The sequence below is a fragment of the Dermacentor albipictus genome, chromosome 7 (genome assembly GCF_038994185.2).
Source record: "Dermacentor albipictus isolate Rhodes 1998 colony chromosome 7, USDA_Dalb.pri_finalv2, whole genome shotgun sequence".
NCBI lineage: Eukaryota > Metazoa > Arthropoda > Arachnida > Ixodida > Ixodidae > Dermacentor > Dermacentor albipictus.
This window is the reverse complement of record NC_091827.1, coordinates 122,920,781-122,944,674: the sequence shown is the minus strand read 5'-3', so window position 1 is coordinate 122,944,674 and position 23,894 is coordinate 122,920,781. Positions and strand designations below refer to the sequence as shown.

The following is a 23,894-nucleotide window of genomic DNA, read 5'->3' as shown; positions in this document are numbered from 1 at the left end:
CGGCGGCATGCAACGGAAGCTAACGCTAAAACAGATCCTCAGCAAAGAAGAGTTGGCAGAACGAGATGTAAACGTTCCGAAAGTGCTGGGAAACATTACATGGCCACGCAAGAAGATTATTATAAACCCATGCTCTCCGGCAGGTGTGAGTAGACAGTGCCTGAACAATCGGCGGCAGCCATCTTTTATTCGTTTCAGAACGCGGCAGCCTGCGGCTATTCAGATAGAAAGTCAGTTTTGTTCCGCATATTAATGCATCTTTAACGCGTACACGTCACTTTGACGTAGTGACAGTTGCGCTTTTGTGACGTCGCGTGACAGGCAGGTGAAGCGGGTGCCGCACGAAAACTTTTGACCAATAGCCGAGGGCTAATGGCTAAAATGCGTCGAGTCAGAAATAACTATTTTTCTTTTCTTTGGTCCAATCATGCATAATCAATGTGTACATGTCATATCAGATGTGAGCTATCCCGGTTTTCGTGACGTCGTGTGATAGACAGGTGAAGGGGGGTGGTCCAAAAATCTTTTTGACCAATCGCGGAGAGCTGATTGCAGAAATGGAATAGAAAAGTTTGGAATAGTTTTACGTTATAGCGCCTCCGTTTTCCCATATTCGCGCTATGTTCTCCATTGCTAGCTTTCAAATCAATAATTTGTTTTTCCTCTATGGTCTTATTGGCGCTGCGTTTTTGTATTTGTTGACGAATTACTGGCGACTCCTAAATGGCCCGATGAGGGAGAATAGTATATTTAAATAAATATAAAGAAGAAAGACAGCCTACCCAGCCTATTCCCGGTGGAAGGCGTCGGGCACATATTTGCTGGTCCCTCTGTAGTGAACGTAGGACCACAAAAAAAGACGTAAGATTGAAGCTTGGTATCAAAAATACGGACCAAGTTAGCAAGCGTAGAACAGCAACATTGTGTAATTAGCGCCCAACCAAAATTAAACCCATGTGCGCTCCTTCAAATTGCGCGTGCCTAAAAACAAAACCGGAAGTGTGGCATTACTCAAACAAATATGTAGACGGATCACGAAGGTACGGCAGCCTAAAAATAAAGTACAGTAAAGAAAAGAAGTAAACTAAAGGGTTCTATGTAAGACTAAGATGGCAATAAAGCAGAGTCCGGTGACGTATGGGAATGTAAGGTGAATTAACAGTGGTTGACATCGACGAAAAAAGATAAGGTCTTCTGCGGGAGCCTTTTTTCTTTCTTCCCTCCCAAATAACAAACAGTTAAGACCATAGAACCACAAGCCACGTGGTACAATGCGAGACTTTTGTTGGGGGCCAAGAAGACGCGGACAAAGAAACTAAGTACAGGACATACTTCGTACGCGCCTTTTTGCGCCAAAAAAAGACACATTTCACAGTGCCTATCCAACTAGCCCGAATCCCCACTTTCACAGGGTACACTAATGCTTCTCGAAATAGCTTGTCTTTCGTAGATGTCAAGCGCTGTTGACTCACCATTCTTTTTTATGCGCAACGTCTCATATATGCTTTGCAGTGACGTGATCGCGGACGCCTTCTTAGGGCACTTGCCGATGTCTTACCTAAACAAGAAATCCAGGGAAAACACGGGGAAGGCGGGAGATGGAAATTCCAGACGGTGAGCAAAACAAGAACAAGGTAAAAGCGGGCGCCACCGCTTCCACAAGTGGACTTGTCTTTTTCAAGGCGACATATGTTATGTCGCCTTGAAAAATACAAGGCCACTTATCAAAACGTTGGCTCCCGCTTTTGCCTTGTTCTCGTTTCGCTCATCGTCCTGAACAAGAAACGTGACAGCACGGCAGACACGTCTGCGCCGAGCGACGAATCGATAACTGTGCTAATGCGGTGAGAAACTCAATTATAAAAAGGAAAACGACGCACGCGTGATGATGTGGTGGTACGGTGCACAAGCGTCAGTGTAGCCGCAATATTGGAGTAATAGCACGGTGAAAAGCTACGTCCGTGACATCACGTACTAAGTTATGCACTTTTTATCTTACACCTACAATATGTTGACGTTAAGTTACGTCAACTTGAGCATTATCTTCTGGGGGGCTATCTATTTATCTATGTTTGTTTCTATCTACGAATATACCTATGTGTCTGTTTATGTACGTTTGTATATAGCTGTTTTCCCGCCTACCTGGGTCACTGGTTAGTCAGTGGTAGAATGACTGACACATCGAGCAACTGTGCGGAGGCAACCTGATTCGCAACCAACCGTCAGACCTACTTGGGTCGCTGAGCATGTGGCAATGCACGCATGCGTGCCTCTCTTCAATGAACCTATTTCACGCCGACACGATCATCGTAGGCGCAGGGCTGGGGAGCTGCCGCTGCTCGAAGAAATTATTTGCAAGCAAGTTGGAGTAATGGGTACGTTCCACTCGGTCCGAGCTAGTCTCCAATGAACCTCTTTGATGCCAGCATGGGTTACTGAGTATGTGCCAGTAAGTGAGCGCTGCTCTTCATTGAAAGTATCTGATGACAACCTGGGTAACTAGGTACTTTTCACTTGGAACGTGCTGCTCTATATAGACGAATAAGATTCCTTAAATTTATCCGATGCTCAGTGGAATCGAACTAACGCCGCAAGGGTTCCTCAAGGACAGCAACTCTACGCGTTAGCAGGCTGCGCTACGAATGCACTGGGTACGTGCCGATTTTCAATGAACGCATTTCTCACCCCGCTTTGGCTCGTTGCGCCATAAATGTACTTGGCCTGTGCAGCTCTTCAACGAACCTCTCGCCAGCTTTCATTACCGCGTGTGTATCACTGAGTGACAATTCTCAGCGTTCGCAGGCACCGAGACGTCACGCTTCTCGTCTCGGAGGCCACAAGCGGAGATCTGGGCAGTGCTACCAGATGGCGCGCATGTCCAAAAAAAAGCGCGAAGGAGGATCCCGGTTGCTACATGACGTGTTTCGCAGGCGCGATACGTTTCGGAGGTCACGTGCGGGCTTCGCGGTAGCGGCGCTAGATGGCACCGGGTATCCTTAGGGAAGCTCAAAGAGGGAGTCCCGCTGCAGTAGACGCCTCATACATAGGTCGTTTCGACGGTCGCAATATCGGTTCAGTTCTAATGCAATGCCGTCGACAGTCATCGTGAAATGGGTTGTGCAGCATTTTTTTTTTTTGGGGGGGGGGGGGGGCTACGCTGCGCATACAGGATGTTAAATACTACGTTTCAGTTGCACGAGCAAGTGTGGTGCACTGCGGCTGTTATTCACAGAAACGTGTTGCTCCGCTCATTGGGTGGTAATCGATTGACGCCTGTGATGTCTTCCATTTGAGAGGCATGTCATTTTATTGCGACATGATGTTAAAATGTAGGGATACATACAAATGCATAACGCATACCTACATCTTTCTTTCTTATGTGCTGCGCGTACTCGATCGCGAATGTGAATAGTGACAGACGTATTTTTTCACTTCAGGAGCGCTGCCTACGATTTACGAAACAGATTGCTAAAACGTGCGAAAGTGCATCGCAGCCAACTTCACCTCCTCAGATTGGTATACGAATAAAAGCAGCGGGTCACCATTATTGCTGCACTGTGCAATCCCGTGTGGACTTGCCTCTTCGCACTCTGTACAAAGCAGAATCATTTCGAATAGTAAAGTCGGAAATGCGGGGGCTACAGAGATAACTATGATAAAGCTCAAACGAAGCATTTCCAAAAGAGTGACTTGTTGCACTAGGGGACGTGTGAAGTAACGAGAATCTCGCATAGCAGGTGCTGTTTGTGTTGCAGTAGGGCAGCAGTCAAAAGCGAAACTGGTCGTTGTACACGGCTGCGAAATATTTCTCAGCGACGTTGCCGTGCTCCACCGCACAAGTCGTACACAAACCCCAAGCATCGAGGTGAAAGGGCGCGCGCACGAATGTGGAGGACTTCGCCCGCTCACTTGTGCAGACTTCCCAGAGCACAGCGACGAACTGGTACAGGTCGGCCAGCATGGTGGGCCGGCGGCCCATCAGCACCTCGGGGGCGAGCCAAGGGTAGTAGTAGTCGAGGAACTCCTTGTCCGGAGGACGGTACGGCACGTCCGCCAACGAAGAAGCACGCCTTCCTCCTCCTCCTGCCTGCTCACTGCGGTGGTTGGCAAATGGAGGAATACACGCCAGATTAGCGCGAGAAAGAGTGCTGTGGACAAGAGAGTCAACACTGTAATAGTGTGGGACGTAACTTCGATGAGTGTAACGTAGGTACGTGATTCTTAAAAAAAGACGCAGTTTCGCTCGAAAGGCGAAGAATACGAAGATATACGAAGTTAGGATAGTAGTTTTATCGGTCGTATAAACTTGGAAACATTCGCTTACTAACTCAGTTACCAAGCACTGTGTCAGCGTGCACAAGCAAACATGAACGCATCACACTCGATGAGCGCGGACACTCGTCCCAAGGCTGGTGTGTGGTGTGGCTGGCAGCAGCGAGCGAAGTGATCTTCGTGCGGCCTATCGCTTCAACGCAAGACAATGGTATGCATCTGCAGATCGCTTTCAAGATACGGCGAGTGCGACCGTGCAAAGTACGCTCTTGTTGGCGGAGTTGAAGCCGCCGCGCTGCTTCCCCGCTTTCCTCCATATGAGGCGCGTGAGATCGAGCCGCGATCGTTCGTTGCTTTTGCGCCCGGTCGCGAAATGCGCAGCTGCTGCTGGAGCGCAACTACAGAGTTCTCTAGCACAATGCCACCGCCCCCCTCGATTCCTTCCCCCTTCGGACTTTCGCGCCAAGGAGAACGGCGCGTTTTCTCTCCGCTTTCTCCTTTGCGCGCGCCAGACAGGGTTGCCAGATCGCTCCAACCACACCAAGCCAAATTGACCTCCGCAGTAGACCAAATGTAGCCAAACGCGAAACTTTTGGGCGGCCCAAAAGTAGCCAAAAAGCTTTGTCTTTTTTGTGAAGTCATTTCTTAAGCATATTGAATTAATTTTCGGCAAGAATACCTACATATTAGTTTTTCCGTGCTTGACCACGCTTATGACCTCCGCGCTCATCGTCACGGAGGCCATGCGGCACAGAAAACAGCATGAAAACAGATGCTGCACAAGCTGAAGAAGTGCACAAACGCTGGCGTGCAGGCAAATTCATAAGGCAAATACGGTCATCATTGCGAATGCACTGTTTTATTTTTCCCAGCGCACCAAAGTATCACAAAGAACAACACACAAATAGAACCGCGCACTAAACACGCTAAGCAATGGCATGCATTCAGGCGTTCAGTATCATTACTTACAGCTCATGATAATTTCGCTTAACACCACACAATGCACTAAACGAAAAACTGCAAAAAAAAATGAAACACAAAGACTAACACAATAGATTGCGGTTCGTACAAAATCTAGTACAATATATAGACATAAAAAGTCTGCTATGATTAAGCATCCCGAGCTTATTGTGAAGTGGCACTACTTGGTCCATACAAAATGTCATATCCCAAACGGGACAAAAATTCTTGGCCTGGTTTAAAATTTTTGCACCAGCCTCCGTTCCAGGCCAGCCAAACTACACGTGGCGGAGCGCCACCAATGTCCTGTTCGACATTCTATTTCGATGGTCGGTTTTAATGAGCGAGACCTGGCTGAATACTCGTTCGGCGGCGGCAATTGATACGGCTAGTGATTGCAAAGATAAGAGGAAGGTTTGGAGTTGTGTAGGGAACGAAGCGCTGTGGTGGCTGTGGGGCAACGGAAGAGTATATGTTCTACGTAGGCATTAGAGCAGCTGCAATTTGGGCAGGAAGGGTCCGAGCGAATTGCCACACTCCAAAACAAAATTACTCTTTGGGTTGTATCTTGCCCCACAACAAAAAACGTTATCTCTCTTGTGCGCATTTCCTTTCTTTAACGCTTGGTGTTGGGCTGCTGAGCACGAGGTCGCGGGATCGAATCCCGGCCACGGCGGCCGCATTTCGATGGGGGCGAAATGCGAAAACACCCGTGTGCTTAGATTTAGGTGCACGTTAAAGAACCTCAGGTGGTCAAAATTTCCGGAGTCCTCCACTACGGCGTGCCTCATAATCAGAAAGTGGTTTTGGCACGTAAAACCCCAAATATTATTATTATTATTATTTCTTTAACGCTGCGAGCCCGGTACTTCCCAGTAACGAACTGCATGCGCGTTATCAGCATGACATAGCACTCCAGACATGAAAGTAGGGGGCGGGGCCTTTTCCAGAGAGGAAACGCAGGCAAGGCAGATGATTATTGTTGCGCGGCAGATATACGCCCCAAAGGACGTATATCTTGTCTAATACCCGTGTCACACGGGCAACTCGGATCTCCTTCAAACTTCCTTCCCTTAAAGGACCGCAAGGGAGTTTCACCTCAAAGGAGTTAGCTCCGTGTCACACGGCCTATAAGTGAGCTTTTGAAAGCTGCCGCTGGAGGCCCATTAGGTGCTGCTCACCTCGTACGCAGTCATGAAAGAAACACGTTATGTATTGATAAAAAGTGTTGGTTACTTGTCTTTTCTTACAAAATACAATTATTTATTACAACAAAAAATGGCGCAGTCAGGGCAAACGCAGTAGCCATTCCGAGAACGCCTGGTTCGAGAGTCGAATGCAGCTGTTCAACTCAAATGTGTTTGTCAGTGCTCAAATACTATATTACACGCAATAGAAACAGTTATAATTGCTGGTAAAAGTGAAATTAATAAAAATGAGGGTGATTTCTTGACTCGAAATTCAGGCTCGCTGGGGACCAGAGTACTCCCTTCAGTCTGCAAGGCAGATCTTCCATCTCCTTTCGCTAGGAACTTCCTTAAACTTCCTTTGCTAAAGGACTGCCGTGTGACACGGCGCGCACCTCCCTCGAGATAAAGACGTTTTTGGTTGAAGGGAGGTAAAAGGACTTTAGCCACGTCCGTGTGACAGGGGTATAAGAGTGCACATAGGCGCCATGCGTCAGGCAGAAAATTCGGCACATTTCGGTTAGGTTCAGCTCGGTGTTCTCCCTCCGTTCTGGCGCCAAGGTCACCCGCGGCGCACTGTCAGCGGGAGCTAAAAGCATCTCATGCTTAAAACGTAGGACGCCGAAAGCTCACATCTGGAGACAGCAACAGTCTATGTTCGCTGGCGCGCCCGCGCGGGTAGTGTTAGTTCGGGGATGGAGACGTTTTTGATGAGGCCAGCTTTCGTAATTAAAGTTATCACAAGGACGCGATCCTTGACCTTTTGACATGCATATGCGTTCTCTCACATAGAACTAGCAAATTTTGATTTTGTCGCAGACGCGCTTAATTTCTTTAACCTACTGTCGTCTGCATTTTGATTCCAGCGTGTTTTTTATTTCTGCTTAACTATTTTTAATTTCTTTACACAGGAAGAAGATGTAGCCCAAAAAGAGCCACATAACGAAAAGGAAAATTCTGACGCCAACTCGGACAAAAAGTAGAAAATTTGGCTATTAATAGTCAAATCTGGAAAACTCTGGCGCCAGATTGAGCCTCGATCATCGGCTTCCCTCGCGTGCTTTAATTCGCACATAGAGCACATCACGCGCAGCGACAGTGTTATCGCCCTTGGACTTTCTATGGAACATCACGGTGGCGGCAAAAATGCGCCTGGAGTGTCCGTATAGTTGTTATCGCAATAAAAAGAGTGTAAACAAGGCAGTGTCTCAAACTAATCACTTGTCGAAACGCTAGCTTTAGACAGCTCTTATTGGACCATTGTTCTTCACTTGATGTCTCTTCCTTCCTGTGAAACACTTCCTTGTTTACAGTTTTTATTGCGAAGCATTCTCCTTCGAGTCCAGTTGCTTTCCGGCGCGCTACCATACCTTGCCATTTTCGTGGGCCCGTTTCTGCGGCGAGCGTCGGCGTCGGCGGCGTAAGCGAACGAGCGCAGCGAGAGAAGAAAACGAACGCGGAGCACAGCTAGGGTTGAAAGGTCCGAGGAGGAAAGCAGGGAGGCGGGTGCAGCGGAACCATGAGGTGGAAAGCGGCGGAGGACGGTACGGCGATAGTGTGAGAACCATAGTGCAGCGACGATAGCTATGACATGACGCCAGAGTAGCGCGCTTCTTCTGGTAGGTCTCTCCGCGGCTGCTGCTGCGAATCTGCCCATGCGTCACCTACGCGCTGGCTCTCGCGATCTCCAGATTAGCGATGCTGTCACGGCACACTTCGCCCCGTTTGCAACGTGCCGCACGAGACAGATTGTCCACGCCAGCCAATACATCCAGAAATGAAAACACGTATTGAGCTGGGCTCAACTTTCGCAGTAGCGATTATCGTAATCGTCGGTCAATTTTCCTGACGCCCATCTACTCGCATGCTTCCCATCTAGCTCGAGAAGTGTCAGCGAGGGCGCGTTTTCGGCGGTGACACGTGTATACCCGTTTTTCAGGGTTCTCACCCCAAAAAGCCACCCACATTGACTCTCCGAGAAAATCAGCCCGCATTCTACATTTAGGAGGAGCCTATACGACCCGACCAATCTTACGGCGATTGGTCATAGAGCAGCGAAAATATCGTCCTACGCTTGGCAGCACTCACATAAACTGAGCCACCCCACAACTTAGTACGCCATATACTGACTAGCGATTTACTAATGCAGCCGTTCACCTTAAAGTGCTTTTTCAAAAAATGAACGATCTGCTCAACTTTTCTCGAATAACATCGCGCCTCGCACGCACCTTCTCTGCAGGAACTCCAAGTTACCAAGCTTTCCTAGGCAGGGCGCCACCAGGTAGACGCAATGCGACGACACGCAGCCATGCACCCATCGCCTGCTGTGTAGGAACAGCAGCGCCTCGCAAACCTGCTGCATCACCAGCAGCAGACAGCCTCGGCTGACGACAGCGGGGCCCTGAGCCTGCAGGCGACGCCCTCCCTCGCCGCCATGTAGGAACTCGTAAAGGCTGCCCAGGTGCACGCACTCGAAGACCAGCAGCACATCGTCCATGTTGTGAATGGGACTCACGGCCAACGGCCACAGCAGGTAAGGGTGGAAGGACAGACGACGCACTTTCTCCAGCTCGGCGATCAGCCCGTCCGAGGCCCTGTTGTAGCTGCCGCCACCTGGCGACGATTTCTTCACCGACACTTTCATCTTATCCCAATACATGCTGCGCCGGAAAAAGAGAGAGAGAGAGGGACGCCGACTTTGTATAACGCTGGTGATTATTTGAAGAAGATTCGGGCAGAACTTGCCGGAGCTGAATAATTGGAGACAGGCCCTCCTCGCTCGTACACTACCATGACTATCCAAATATGAAAACAGCATTCTTTAGAAGGAAAAATAGATTTATTGTGCATTGATGCAAAGATTTCGTCAAATCTTTTGGGACACGCTTTACCTTCGCATTGGCTGAGCCTAGGTTATATGTGCGTTATTCTTAGGTATCAGCAAAGCAGCTCTCACTGGAAAAGCTTTCCCAAGCAAGGTTTCGGCGACGCAACCGAGCGAACGAAAAGAAAACGAACGCGGAGCACAGCTAGGGTTGAAAGGCGTGAGAAGGAAAGCGGAGCCATGAGGTGGAAAGCGGCGGAGGACGGTACGGCGATAGTGTGAGAACCATAGTGCGGCGAAGATAGCTATGACATGACGCCAGAGTAGCGCGCTTCTTCTGGTAGGCGCGCTTCTTCTGGCAGAGTATCTTTTGGGACGCCCTTTACCTTCGCATTGACTGAGGCTAGGTTACATGCGCGTTATTCTTAGATATAAGCAAAGCAGCTCTCACTGGAAACGCTTTCTCAAGCAAGGTTTCGGGGTTCCTTTTTATCTCTCGGAAACTTTCTTACAGATCAGTTTCGGTAGGTTTCTACAGGACGTTTTCAGAGCAGTAACGTGCCACTCAAAGCAGCTGTGCTCTAGGGGTGAATACTTTACCCACTACTGTTCCATCCGTGTCAATGATCTACCTAATGCAATTCCTGTTCGCGTATTTCAGTATGCTGTCGATACTACTCTTCTATCTTGGGCACTGCAACAGACGGACTCGTATTCTGGCCTAAAACATGCGACATTTAAAGCAATGGACCCGTTTGCGCCGAATTTGACGAGTACTAATGCCTCTAAAATCAATCTGCTTCAATACCACCTTAACTAACGCACCGGTGAATCAGGGAATGCTACTTCATACATACTATTCTTCCAGATTTGCCTGTGATCCCATTGGTTACACGTCTGTAAAAGTACTTGGCACATAATTTGACAGTGATCTAGTGTGGAGCACGCTACTGAACTGCATCTGCTAAAGACTACGCGCGGTGCCATTCTTCTTATGTGAAAGAGGTTACTGCACGCCATTATCGATAAGAAAAACAACTTTGCATGCAATAGCTTGCGTTGTACAGAGCTACGGCATTACTGCGTTCGAGCATGCGCCATTCAACGTGAATGCAGAATCAAAGCTTTGTGACACTGTGTACTAAATGTTATATGTTTTGTTTTGCTGCTTCACGAGTCCACCGACAATTTTGAAATATTGGCCATGCGGAGGTTTAAGTCTACATTGATTAAAGCCATCATGATTAGACATTTCTGGAACAATCAATTCAAAATACCCTACATGGTATTTCACTGCCTCAGACCCAAGTTGCGGTATTGAAAATACAACGCTGGGCGACCAGATACCTTGACAAAAGGGGCGAGTTGTTTGCGCCTAATATGTAGCCCTAATTACCGCACAGCATATTATTGCCCACAACAAACATAGGTTTAAAGAGCGCTAAAGAAACTAACGTTTGACTGCAAACAATGCGTTTTAAACAATACAATCGGTTCTGGTATACCTTTATTTTTTATCTTTTATTGTTAAAATCTAAAATATTGTAAAACGTACATATTCTCTCATCTTTGCACAGCGTCTCGCATTTATGCTTGATATATATTGTCGTTACCGTTGATTACTTGCCATTATTGTGTGTCAAATTTATACGCTGATTATCTCCAGTAGAGATTGTTTCTTGCAGCTCGGTTTAGTACTTCGGAGTGTGTTTGTTAGTTTCTTTTTTCTGTCGCGTTCTGTTTTAAAGATATATGGTTGAAAGCTGTATCACAGGTTCTGCCAGTCAAGCCCAATGTGGCTTTGGCATACTTCTATTTTGTATTCTGTATTTGCGTCGAATTATAAATTATGGTTATTATTTTTGTTATTAATGCTAGTAGGGCTTTATTGTTCTCTGCACACTTCATGAAATATACGCTTTGAACTCGTCATTAGAAACAATGGCTCTGTAATTGGTGAAGGTGTGTTTTGAATTTTGTGATGAGTATTCTGGCCAATGTATAGCTATGTTTTCTATGTTGTAAATTATTCGTAGCCTGTGTGTGCGGTATATAATTCGCAGACAGACATCAGACGGGGAAGCAATTCCAAGGCCAATGAACACTTCTTCATTATTTCTACATTTTAATTGGGACCAGACTTCGGTTCCCCTATTCTTTCCTTGGCTTTATTCCCGGTTGGCCCCATGTGGTTGCAACAAACGAAAATGATCTCCCCAGTTGGATGTGGCAATGCATTTACGAAGCATACGAAGAGCTACTGGCCAGCAGCCTGCTCCTACTGTTTACCTAGTGCGGGACACCTTTGGTAAAAATGATGTGACAGTTCCACAATCATGGCCACGCGTATGGCCACGCGTGGTGATAGTCAGCATTTCTAGGGCCACATCCAGTACTCACCCACAAATACTCAAGATTGTAGACGTGGTAACAGCCATCGACGTTGCTCAATTGGTAAGGCACCGTACACGCAATGCACAGGTTGATGGTGCTGTTCCCACCGGCAGCACCTTTGTCAAATTTCACATGGTCCACATGTCTCTGCTACCTCGACGACGTCATCGTCTTCTCGCCCACGTCCTACACTCACCTTGAGCATCTCACAGCTATACTTGATGCATTTCGAAAGGCGAAGCTGCAACATAACTCGTCGAAATATCGTTCCGGCCGCCACCAAATTACTGTTCTGGGCCACCTTACTGACGCTTCCGGAGTACAGCATGATCTCGACAAAACTCGCGCTGTCAGCCGCAGAAGACAGCCGCAGACGTTCGAAGTTTTGTCGGGCTACTTTCGTCTTTTTGTTCAAGATTTTGCGGCAATTGCTAGGCCCCTCACTAATCCGTTCAAGAAAGGCGTACAGTTCTCGTGGGGTACTGCAGAAGCCGCCGCCTTCTCTCGTCTCGTCAATCTTCTCTCCTCACCACCCATTCTCACCCACTTCGACCCTGATGCCCCTACAGAATTGCGTACAGATGCCAGCGGTAATGGCGTAGGTGCCGTCTTAGCCCAGGGTCAGCGTGTCCAGGATCGCGTCATTCCTTATGCGAGCCGCCTCCTCACACCATCGGAGCGCAACTATTCCATTACGGAACGAGAATGCCTTGCTGGAGTCTGGGCGGTTGCGAAGTTCCGTCCTCACCTCTACGGTCGCCCTTTTTCTGTAGTCACTGACCAGCATGCTCTCTGCTGGCTCTCATCATTAAAGATCCTACAGGCCGGCTTGGTCGATGGGCTTTGAGACTACAAGAATTTTCGTATTCCGGGGTCTACAAGTCTGGCCGCCTGCACCAAGACGCTGACAGCTTGTCGCGTTACCCTGTTTACGACCCTGACTCCTCCAATATTACCAGTGCTTCTTGCGTATTCTGAAGCAGCTGCTTCATTTCGCCGACGAGCAACGTCGTGACGCCTACATCAGAGCACTCATCAACTGTTTTGAACACTCTTCAGCCGACCCCACTCTACGCCTCTTCGTCCTCCGCGGCGGTACTCTGTACCGTCGTAACCTTCATCCGGACGGCTCTGAGTTCCTACTTGTCATACCTAAACACCTCCGCTCAACCGTTCTACAAGAGCTCCACGACGCACCAACGGCAGGACCCCTCGGTGTATCTCGAACCTATGACCGTGTACGTCGCCGTTTTTTCTGGCCGGGCCTTGCCCGTTTCGTACGACGTTACGTCGCCGCTTGTGAACTTTGCCAACGACGCAAGAAACCTTCCCAGCCGCCCACTGGTTACCTGCAGCCGCTCGACATCCCTGCCGAGCGCTTCGATCATGTTGGCTCCCGCTCCCAGGGTTCTACTAGGACACATAAATACCCGAGAAAGTGGATGGGGAAACAGCGCCGTGGTAGCTCAATTGGTAGAGCATCGCACGCGAAATTCAAAGGTGGTGGGTTCGGTTCCCACCTGCGGCAAGTTGTGTTTTCATCCACTTTAATTTCCATTAATTTATAGTTTCGTTATTTCATTTATTAAGCACAAGTAATTTCCCCTATGCTGTCCTTGGTCTCAGTGTTAGTTGGCTTCTAATGATATGACTAATTAAAATCGGGCCCCTCTTCTAGCCCCCTTTCTTCTCGTTTATATATATATATATATATATATATATATATATATATATATATATATATATATATATATATATATATATATATATATGCGCATGAGGCGCCCACTCACGTCTGCAGCATCGAGTGCGGTCCGCTCCATGTGACGTTGCCGTCGTCCGCGTTGCACAGGCAGTTGCTCGCGATGAGCGGCACGAACGTGGCCACACCGGTCTCGCGAGCAGGGCTGCGGTACGCCTGCGAACAGTGTGGTCGGTGGGAGAGAGAGAAACAGAGGCTGCTTATTTAAATGAATCACGGAGAGTTATGCCTTAGGCGCGTCGGGCACGCTACTCCACATTGTAACGATGAAAAGTAACATGATGTGCACCGTACACGTATAGCGCACGTCACAGGTACGAAAAGAGCACAAAATATACCACCGAACACGCGGCTAAAGCGTCTGATATAGATCAGTGTCTCTAGGGAACTCGAAGGTGTTGGAGAGAGCCGGGCGGAAACAGGCGTCGCGGAGGCCGCGTTTCGCTGCCAAACATATGCCCGTTGTTTGCCATCGCTACGCTCGTATGCGCTCCACAAGAAGGGGAACAGAGAGAAAGAATTTTCGCGCGTCCCAGTCATATAAAGCCAATAGACAATTACTGCAAGGTTAAATTACTTGCTTCTTTACTTGAAACGTACAAATGATCAAGTGGAAGAAAAAAAAAAGATTAATTGCCACAGGTGAAAACCGAACCAATAAGTTAGCATTACGCGTGCATGGTTCTTTTGTTATTTATACATTTCAATTAAAAAGAAACAGCAGTTTATTCATTGCCTTCCTTGGTTTCTTTGTCTGTTGGCTTCATGTTATTGTGACCTATATTCCGTGTACGTACTGCAACATACTCGTTAATATTTTACCAATATTACTGTTCACAGACGTCCCCTGTTAAATTATGAGTATGAAAGCCTAGAATGTGGTTCCTTTGTAGCCTCCATAGCGGTTGACTAAATGTGATTTCTTTTCCGGTTACCGCGCGAACTCAAATGGGATTTGTCTTCCGACGGCCCAATAGCGCGTCTACCAAGCAAAGTGGCTTTACGCTAATACGATGAGGCCTAGGAGTTAACTCAAAGTTAAAGGTACATAAAAGGAAAATATTCGGTCCATCTAGATGTAAAATATTCAGCTTATGGAATAATGACTTCGTTAATCGTAGCGAAAACGGAGCTTTTTGTCAGTGAGGAAATGGCCAAAATTAAATATAGGAATGGCGCCACCTGCTTTGGACTACATGACCTCTGATATCACACAAGTTGTAGCTGATTCACACAGAGTGGCAGAGAGGGAGGTGACGAGGAGATTACGTCCACTTGTACCGTCTGCGCAGGTGGTTGATATCTAGAAGTAGCATCAGAACCTTAGGCGGCAATTTTCTAAGCAACAGTGATTTATTGGCACACAGGAAGCGATGATAGACTCTAGACGAATATGCCATCGCCATAGCCTCGAACTGACATTTTCCTTTAGTGCCCCCATAATATTCGGACGATGGGGCTACACGTCTCTATGAACGCCGTAAAGGACTGCTCCAGTTTATTTTGGCCACCTGGGGTTCTTTAGCTGCGCGCAAAAGGACTTTACCAGATTGCTTTTTTTTCGCAGTCCGCTGTCATCAAATTCGTGGCCTCCGGCGCCGACACTCGAAGCCTCGACCTCATGCTCAGCAGTGAGATGTCATGGCGCACAAACTGATCACAGCCGCGGGTGTTGGACTCAACTCGACCACCTAGTCGGCCATTGTGTGCACCAAAGCACAGTCTTGTGCCGATTGTCACAATGAGGAGCACGTTGCTTTGGATTCTGGGTCGTTCACGAGCAAGCATATTGCATTTCAATCCAATTACAATTCAATTTAATCTTCCTTTGAGAGGTAGCTTTCGCGACTGAAAAACACTTTTCGCAGCTTGACTCGGTCCAAAAACCCGTTTTTAGGATATGCCAGTTGACGTTAGCCAAGCTGTTCAACAAAAAAAAGATATAACAAATAGTGCAAGATGCGATTTTAAGTTCTGCGGTGTTCAGTTGCCAGGTCTTTGAAGAACGAACACCGTAGGTCTGATAACTGTATCTCGCATCCGTGTTCTTATTCTTTAGTTTTTTTGCGAAGCAGCTTGACTAACGTCAACTGGGACACATGGTACATAGAAACACGACGTTCTCGGGCAAAATAAAAATGATGCCGTAAATACCGAATAAAAATCGTAAAGCGATAAATTCTTCAACAGGATTTTGCTGCGTCCAAGGGTGAAAAAGAGACGCGGTGATCGGAAGGGGATGAAGAGAAAGCTGGCGACTGGACAGCGTTCATTTGAACCATCATAATATACACAGAGTCTGCGGTTACACATTCTTGAGCATACCATCTATGATGCGCACGAAAACTATGACAGAACTCATCTCACGATGGCTGTCGACAGTAATGCGATTAGTACTCGTCTATTGAGCAACACACCGCATTGATGAAGTAATGCTTGTTTTAGAATCTGCACTGGTCATTCTCAGATTTCCGTCGTTTCGCCCACATTTGGCATACCCTGTTGTTGTCTGTCTTCCTTTGCTGCGGCACTCGAATGCCGAGGTCGCCGATGAGAATGGCGGGATCCCGACGACCGTGTGACGCCTACGCAGTCCACTCCTCCGGCGGCGGCACGCGCCCCGCATTTTAGTCGCTCTTTGCGCCGTGCTTTCGGCGCTCATTGGAGCGATGTTAACTACATTGCACTGGAAAGCTTACTTTCTGCGCTAGACAATGACCTCTACCATTATCGCCTAGCCTGAAGAGTTACCTGACGGTAATCAAAAAAGTGTGAGCAGAAAACAGTGTTTTTGCCCTTTTTACAATACTGTCCAACATTACAAAACGAAGCTTGCTGTGACGTTAAGTGAAATAATATACAAGGCTTCTATGAAGAGATGTTCCGTTTAATGCAATAAGAAATGGCGAATAAAAATTAGCAATGCCGAAAAGGGGTGAATAACCGGTGGTGTCGTGGCGCGACGAATTGTAGACGAAGGTCACGTAAGGCAACGCCAGGTCCCGGTTACGGTGGTCAGATGAAGCGTACATTGAGAGATGTCCGTGAGGGTGCGATTTAGGAGGCTCGGTGAGGCCGTTTGCTTGGGGATGGTAGGAGGTGGTCAACTTGTGCTGCAGTGAGGAGGAGCGCAAAAGATCGTCAATTATGCGGGACAAGAATGCGCGGCCTACATCTGTGAACTACTGGCGAGGAGCGCCGTGGCGTAGAATGACATCCTGAAGTAAAAAATTGGCAGCGTTAGTGGCAGTGCTATTGGGGAGCGCGCGAGTGATTGTATACCTGGTTGCATAACATATAGCAGTGGCGACCCACTAATTGTTATGGGATTTTGACTCAGGAAAATGATCGAGAGGGTCTAACTCAACACAGATGAATGGGTTGGTCGGGATGGAGAGCGGATGAACAATCCAGCAGGGAGCGCGGCAGCTCGTTTGCGGCGTTGGCATTGGCAGACCAGGCGAGACCGCGCCAAAAAATGTGCCGCTGTAGCGAAGGTCACCAGCAGTCGTTTCGTCTTAGAGCTCATGCAGGACCGTGGAACGGAGATGCTTAGGTACAACGAGAAGCAGCTCGGGGCCATCTGGCTGGACGTTACGACGACACAGTGTGCTCTTCAAGAGGACGAACATGCGCAGTGACGCGCTGTTAGGTTTCCAGACGGTCAATGAGCGATCGCAAGGAAGCATCACGGCGTTGTTTGCTACCAATCTGGAGAATCTTAGATATACACATGATAAAGGGGCTTGGCTCAACGTCTGGTTGGCCAACAGGGTAACGGGACAAGCAGTCTGTGCAAGGATGGAGGTGGCCAGACTTGTAGGCAACTGATTAAAACTACTACTAAAGGCGCAGCGCCCAACGACAGAGTCGTCCAAAAGGGACCTTCAGTGAAGCCTACATAGAGCGTGATGGTCAGTGACAGCACGGAAAGGTTGGCCATATAAGGACGGAATTTGGAAACCACCCAGACAAGGACAAGGCACTCTCATTCTGTAACAGAGTAGTCGCGTTCAGATAGCGAAAAGACATGCAATAACACGATCAATGCCTCGTTGGTCGGCACGCATTTTGACCACTTGTTTGTGAATCACTTCGCGCTCTGATGAAGACACACGATAAGGCCGACGGAAAATGGACAAAAAATTAGCAGTGTTTATACGCTGGGTGACAATCTTCGTCTAGCCCAGGGGTCGATCACGGATGCCCAACATGTCGGTATATGAGGCCAAAACCCAGGAGAGAGTGTCGGTCTGGTCCGGCGAAAGGCCTGATCCAATAATACTTCGAAAAATCGTGTCCTCAGAACCTGCTTACGGGAAAACTTCAACTTTATCAAAATCAGTTATTGCGACGACCTTCACGTCCTTGTCTGTTACAGTGTTGACTTGGGCACACGACATCTTGTGGGGCAACACTTCCGCGATCAGACTATAATTCAGGAGGGGAAGAACACAAGGCTATCTACTATTGTGGCGATGGCACGGGGCACAGTAATATTACGCGTCAGCCGTTAATGACTAATCGGAGTGATATACCCGCTGTCTGCAACGAGAGGGGTCTGTGAGAAACACACGTACGTGACGGCTCGAGGCGGTAGGCTAACAAAATCTGTCGGGCTTAAGTGGCTGACGAGCGTGCCACAAGCATCTGATAGAAGAGTAAGATCGAGGCAGAGTGTATCAGAAGAGCAATCAATTAAGGTCGACTGGGCCGAAAGGAAGTCAAGGCCAAATATAAAGTCACGTGGGCAGCGAGCAAGGACGGCAGAAAGAACAAGAGTGTGACGACCGTCAATGCTGATACGGGCAAAGCACATTCTTTTACTTGAACAGCACCACCATCGGCCACACGTATTGTCTGTGTTGCGCACAGCGCCATAATCTTCTGCAGGCGGCAGCGTAAATAGGCGCTCATAGCAGGTGTGCGCCAGTATCAATAAGGCGGTTACAGGAACAGTTTAGATTATTACTTCTAGGAAGCTATGGCGAGTCGGTAGCATCAGTAGACAATTCAGAGGGGACAATGACATTGCAGTTTCACCTCTATAAGCTGCCCGATCTACTTTTTCGGCTGCGAGCGTCCAGAGAAGCTCGGCGAGAAAGAGTGGCGAGGCTGCGGTGAGTGGGATTGGCGGCGTTGCGGTGACGGGGAGATGCGGCGAACAGCAGGAGTGGCGTCAGAGGCGCGCGGGAGGTCGAGGAATAGCAAGTAGAGGAAGCAGCAGCAGCTGAACGGCTCGAAGGGGTAGGCCGCATGGAGGTCGTCTGGCGAGGGGTGCAGGTCCAACAGCGAAGGCAATAACGAGCAATGTGCCCGGTCTGAGGCCAGACGATGCATATAGGCTGATCGCTGGGCGATCTCCATTGCGTAGAGTTGCGGAAGGGCAAAGGAGAGGTGTAGGATCATCGAGGGCTGCACGTAGAACAAGGCTGAGGATCAGGACGAGTCAGTGGGCACGCTGATGGAAGGCCGAGTTTTGCAAACTCCTGCCTGATTACAGCCTCGTTGAGGGACACCAATGGCGGAGACGGGTCACTGGCGGGCGTTGTAAATGCGCGACGTTGAAAAGATGCATGAAAGGCAGCTTCAATTTCGTGACAAACAATGCACGGGCTTCATACGATGAAGTTGCGGTTGTATTGGGCAACCGTGTGAATAGCATATACAGTGGCTCTTTGCATGTTCCCAGCATGAAACTTTCTTAGCTACTATTGGCAACATTGTTTCTGTACTCATCCGATGTTTGTGATCTGCATAGGTTTCTGTCACCAAGCCTCCAATCGCCTCTTGCTAATCTCTATTGCGGACATGTTTACTTCCCCCTGCTATCCCTAAACGTAAGGCTTCAAGGAGGTCAGAGGAGCCTAAAGCGAAAGCTGGGTAGATATTTCTACGAAACCAACACAATCCAGCACAGTCGGCATTCTTGAGGCTTGTGTCAACGGTATCAATGTTTCTACAAACGAGCAGGTAAAAGCATCGTCGGCAATACCTTTCGACACGTTAGAAGCATTCTCGGACTCAGGCTCGTCAACCTGGCGGCAAAGAGCGATAACGCCCTGAATATAAGCGATGTATGACTCGGTAGATGTTTGTGCACGAGTCACCAGCCCCTTCCGCGCAGGAAGCTGCCGACAAATGCTGTCACCGAAATGGTCGCGAATCTTCTCTTTGAGAGAGTCCCAGCTTGTAATGCCATCATCGTGTGTCTCGAACCACACCTGTAGTGGGCCATCGAGGTAAAAAAGCACGTTGGCGAGTATAAGGCTCGGGTGCCACCTCTAGCTGGCGCCGATCTGTTCGTAAAGGTGAGTGAGTGAGTGAATGAGTTTATTTCTCCTGTTTACAAGAGAAAGGAAGCAGAAGCCTCCGGCAGGCCATGTGGCCTGACGGAGGGTTTTGCTCCCACAACAATTCGGCACGCAGGCCGTACACAGCAACATGTATGATACATACATACTGAAATCAAATGGAGAGTCGCGAGACAGAATATTATTTTCGTGAAACGAAACATTTATACAAGAAGTATGAGAAACCAACAGGATACTCAAAGTACGATGCATATTGTTTCAGACCAACCACAACCAGAAAACGAAAGAAACAAAAGACTGACAATTTATACTGTGGTTTTAATCAGACAAACTCAATATTGTTCAGAATGAGAAAATATTTGAATGATTTATTCGAAAATTCTATAATTCATCTTCAAAATCACGTAGGCGATTTAGTAGTGAAGGTGCCTGGTAACTGACTAGTTGTTTTCCGTAATTGGTTCTTATTCTTGTTGTTCTCATGTTATGTTGTCGAAGGCTGTAATGCGGATTGGTGGGTACATTCAAGATGTACGGTGATTTGTTTTGGTTAATGTATTGCAGCAAATTCTAGTAATACACCTGGTTTGCCTTTAACATAGAATGTTTCATAAGAAATGGTGTGGTTCTAAAGTTTTGTACAGGGCCATAATATCCCTCGAATGCACGTAAGACTCTTTTTCGTAGCACTATCAATTTGTTATAATTTTTTTGCGAAGTAGTGCCCCAAGTTAATATGTAGTAGGTTAATCTAGAATAAAAGAGTGCGTAGTATAATGAACTTTTCAACCATGGAGGAACCAGAGTACTCAGTCTGTATAAGCAACCAACAGTTCTGCATAGTTCGATAGCAAGTTTGTCAATGTGCATGTTCCAGGCCAAATCCTCTTGTAACCACATACCCAGAAATTTTTGACATTTTACCTGCTCTATCAACCCATCTTCAAAAAGAATAACCGCACTGCAGTTACGTGGTTTATTCGTAGGAGCAAATATCATATATTTTGTTTTAGAGGAATTCATTTGTAGCTTATTATGTTGTAACCAGCAAGAGAATTGCTTCAGGTAATTGTTAACATTAATTTCGAATTCTGTTATAGTAGCAGCTTTAAAGAACATGTTAGTATCATCTGCATACATAACTAATTCAGGAGACTCGCGGATGTCACACAGATCATTAATATATATTACAAACAGAAGAGGTCCAAGTATTGATCCTTGTGGAACACCCGTTACGATTTCCGCGTGAGATGAAACATCATTATTTATACTGAAATACCGACAGCGATTGGTTAAGTAATGTCATAAATGTTCCAATACGATACCTCGTGCACCGCACTGTACTAATTTGCTAATAATTAAACTGTGGCATACAAAATCAAAGGCTTTCTTTAAGTCTGCAAATAAATCTAATGTGTACATTCTATTTTCAATATCTGTTATTTTATGTTTGATATTAAGAAGAGCTGCTTCACAAGATTTATTTTTTTGGAATCCATACTGCATGTCACTAGTTACACTATATTTACTTAAAAATTTTTGTAGGCTAACATTCAGGGCCCTCTCGAACACCTGTGATAGAACAGGTAAGACAGATATCGGCCCAAAATTTGTCATGAAATGTTCATCACCTCCTTTGTAAATAGGGCATACACGTGCTATTTTTAAAAGAATCAGGAAATATACTGCTTTCAAACGTTCTGTTTATGATGTGAACTATGACAGGTGCAATTAAATCAAGAATATATTTCATTGGTACTGGTTTCAAATCATCATACCCAGCAGAGACGTTGTTTTTTACTTTAAACAGCAGCTGCACAACTTCAGCAGGCGTAACAGGTGTAAGTATCACTGAGTTAGTAAGACTGAATTTATTCACTATAGATATGGCCGTGTGTTCCCCTCTGTCGGGACACTGGGTACTAGAGACGAAATATTCATTGAGAGCAGCTGCTGCTTCTCTGTCTGTCAAGACGCCAGTGGCTGTATTTATGTTTATCTCCGTGTTCTGTCTATTCGTAGATGTTAAGTCTCTAACTTCATTCCAAACTTTGCTAGGGTTTATTCACTATAGATATGGCCGTGTGTTCCCCTCTGTCGGGACACTGGGTACTAGAGACGAAATATTCATTGAGAGCAGCTGCTGCTTCTCTGTCTGTCAAGACGCCAGTCGCTGTATTTATGTTTATCTCCGTGTTCTGTCTATTCGTAGATGTTAAGTCTCTAACTTCATTCCAAACTTTGCTAGGGTTTATTCACTATAGATATGGCCGTGTGCTCCCCTCTGTCGGGACACTGGGTACTAGAGACGAAATATTCATTGAGAGCAGCTGCTGCTTCTCTGTCTGTCAAGACGCCAGTGGCTGTATTTATGTTTATCTCCGTGTTCTGTCTATTCGTAGATGTTAAGTCTCTAACTTCATTCCAAACTTTGCTAGGGTTTATTCACTATAGATATGGCCATGTGTTCCCCTCTGTCGGGACACTGGGTACTAGAGACGAAATATTCATTGAGAGCAGCTGCTGCTTCTCTGTCTGTCAAGACGCCAGTGGCTGTATTTATGTTTATCTCCGTGTTCTGTCTATTCGTAGATGTTAAGTCTCTAACTTCATTCCAAACTTTGCTAGGGTTTATTCACTATAGATATGGCCGTGTGCTCCCCTCTGTCGGGACACTGGGTACTAGAGACGAAATATTCATTGAGAGCAGCTGCTGCTTCTCTGTCTGTCAAGACGCCAGTGGCTGTATTTATGTTTATCTCCGTGTTCTGTCTATTCGTAGATGTTAAGTCTCTAACTTCATTCCAAACTTTGCTAGGGTTTATTCACTATAGATATGGCCGTGTGCTCCCCTCTGTCGGGACACTGGGTACTAGAGACGAAATATTCATTGAGAGCAGCTGCTGCTTCTCTGTCTGTCAAGACGCCAGTGGCTGTATTTATGTTTATCTCCGTGTTCTGTCTATTCGTAGATGTTAAGTCTCTAACTTCATTCCAAACTTTGCTAGGGTTTATTCACTATAGATATGGCCGTGTGCTCCCCTCTGTCGGGACACTGGGTACTAGAGACGAAATATTCATTGAGAGCAGCTGCTGCTTCTCTGTCTGTCAAGACGCCAGTGGCTGTATTTATGTTTATCTCCGTGTTCTGTCTATTCGTAGATGTTAAGTCTCTAACTTCATTCCAAACTTTGCTAGGGTTTATTCACTATAGATATGGCCGTGTGCTCGCCTCTGTCGGGACACTGGGTACTAGAGACGAAATATTCATTGAGAGCAGCTGCTGCGTCTCTGTCTGTCAAGACGCCAGTGGCTGTATTTATGTTTATCTCCGTGTTCTGTCTATTCGTAGATGTTAAGTCTCTAACTTCATTCCAAACTTTGCTAGGGTTTATTCACTATAGATATGGCCATGTGCTCCCCTCTGTCGGGACACTGGGTACTAGAGACGAAATATCCATTGAGAGCAGCTGCTGCTTCTCTGTCTGTCAAGACGCCAGTGGCTGTATTTATGTTTATCTCCGTGTTCTGTCTATTCGTAGATGTTAAGTCTCTAACTTCATTCCAAACTTTGCTAGGGTTTATTCACTATAGATATGGCCGTGTGCTCTCCTCTGTCGGGACACTGGGTACTAGAGACGAAATATTCATTGAGAGCAGCTGCTGCTTCTCTGTCTGTCAAGACGCCAGTGGCTGTATTTATGTTTATCTCCGTGTTCTGTCTATTCGTAGATGTTAAGTCTCTAACTTCATTCCAAACTTTGCTAGGGTTTATTCACTATAGATATGGCCGTGTGTTCCCCTCTGTCGGGACACTGGGTTCTAGAGACGAAATATTCATTGAGAGCAGCTGCTGCTTCTCTGTCTGTCAAGACGCCAGTGGCTGTATTTATGTTTATCTCCGTGTTCTGTCTATTCGTAGATGTTAAGTCTCTAACTTCATTCCAAACTTTGCTAGGGTTTATTCACTATAGATATGGCCGTGTGCTCCCCTCTGTCGGGACACTGGGTACTAGAGACGAAATATTCATTGAGAGCAGCTGCTGCTTCTCTGTCTGTCAAGACGCCAGTGGCTGTATTTATGTTTATCTCCGTGTTCTGTCTATTCGTAGATGTTAAGTCTCTAACTTCATTCCAAACTTTGCTAGGGTTTATTCACTATAGATATGGCCGTGTGCTCC

At 47.0% G+C, this 23,894-nt stretch overlaps 1 protein-coding gene across 14 annotated transcripts in view; it reads right to left on the bottom strand.

Moving 5' to 3' along the window:
• Positions 1 to 23,894, bottom strand: part of LOC139048142 (uncharacterized) — a 401,037-nt gene that overhangs the window by 251,276 nt on the left and 125,867 nt on the right. For 13 of the 14 annotated variants that reach the window (XR_011507573.1, XR_011507572.1, XR_011507571.1 and 10 more), the window contains exons 4-6: positions 13,431 to 13,555; positions 8,648 to 9,079; positions 3,910 to 4,094 (exon numbers count right to left, since the gene is read on the bottom strand). Coding sequence is in view for 9 of the 14 variants with exons in the window: in XM_070522653.1 (XP_070378754.1) it covers positions 3,910 to 4,094; positions 8,648 to 9,079; positions 13,431 to 13,555 (742 nt within the window). In the remaining 5 variants the exon portion in view is untranslated. The remainder of the gene's footprint in view (positions 1 to 3,909; positions 4,095 to 8,647; positions 9,080 to 13,430; positions 13,556 to 23,894) is intronic. The other variant, XM_070522662.1, reaches the window with a different exon arrangement.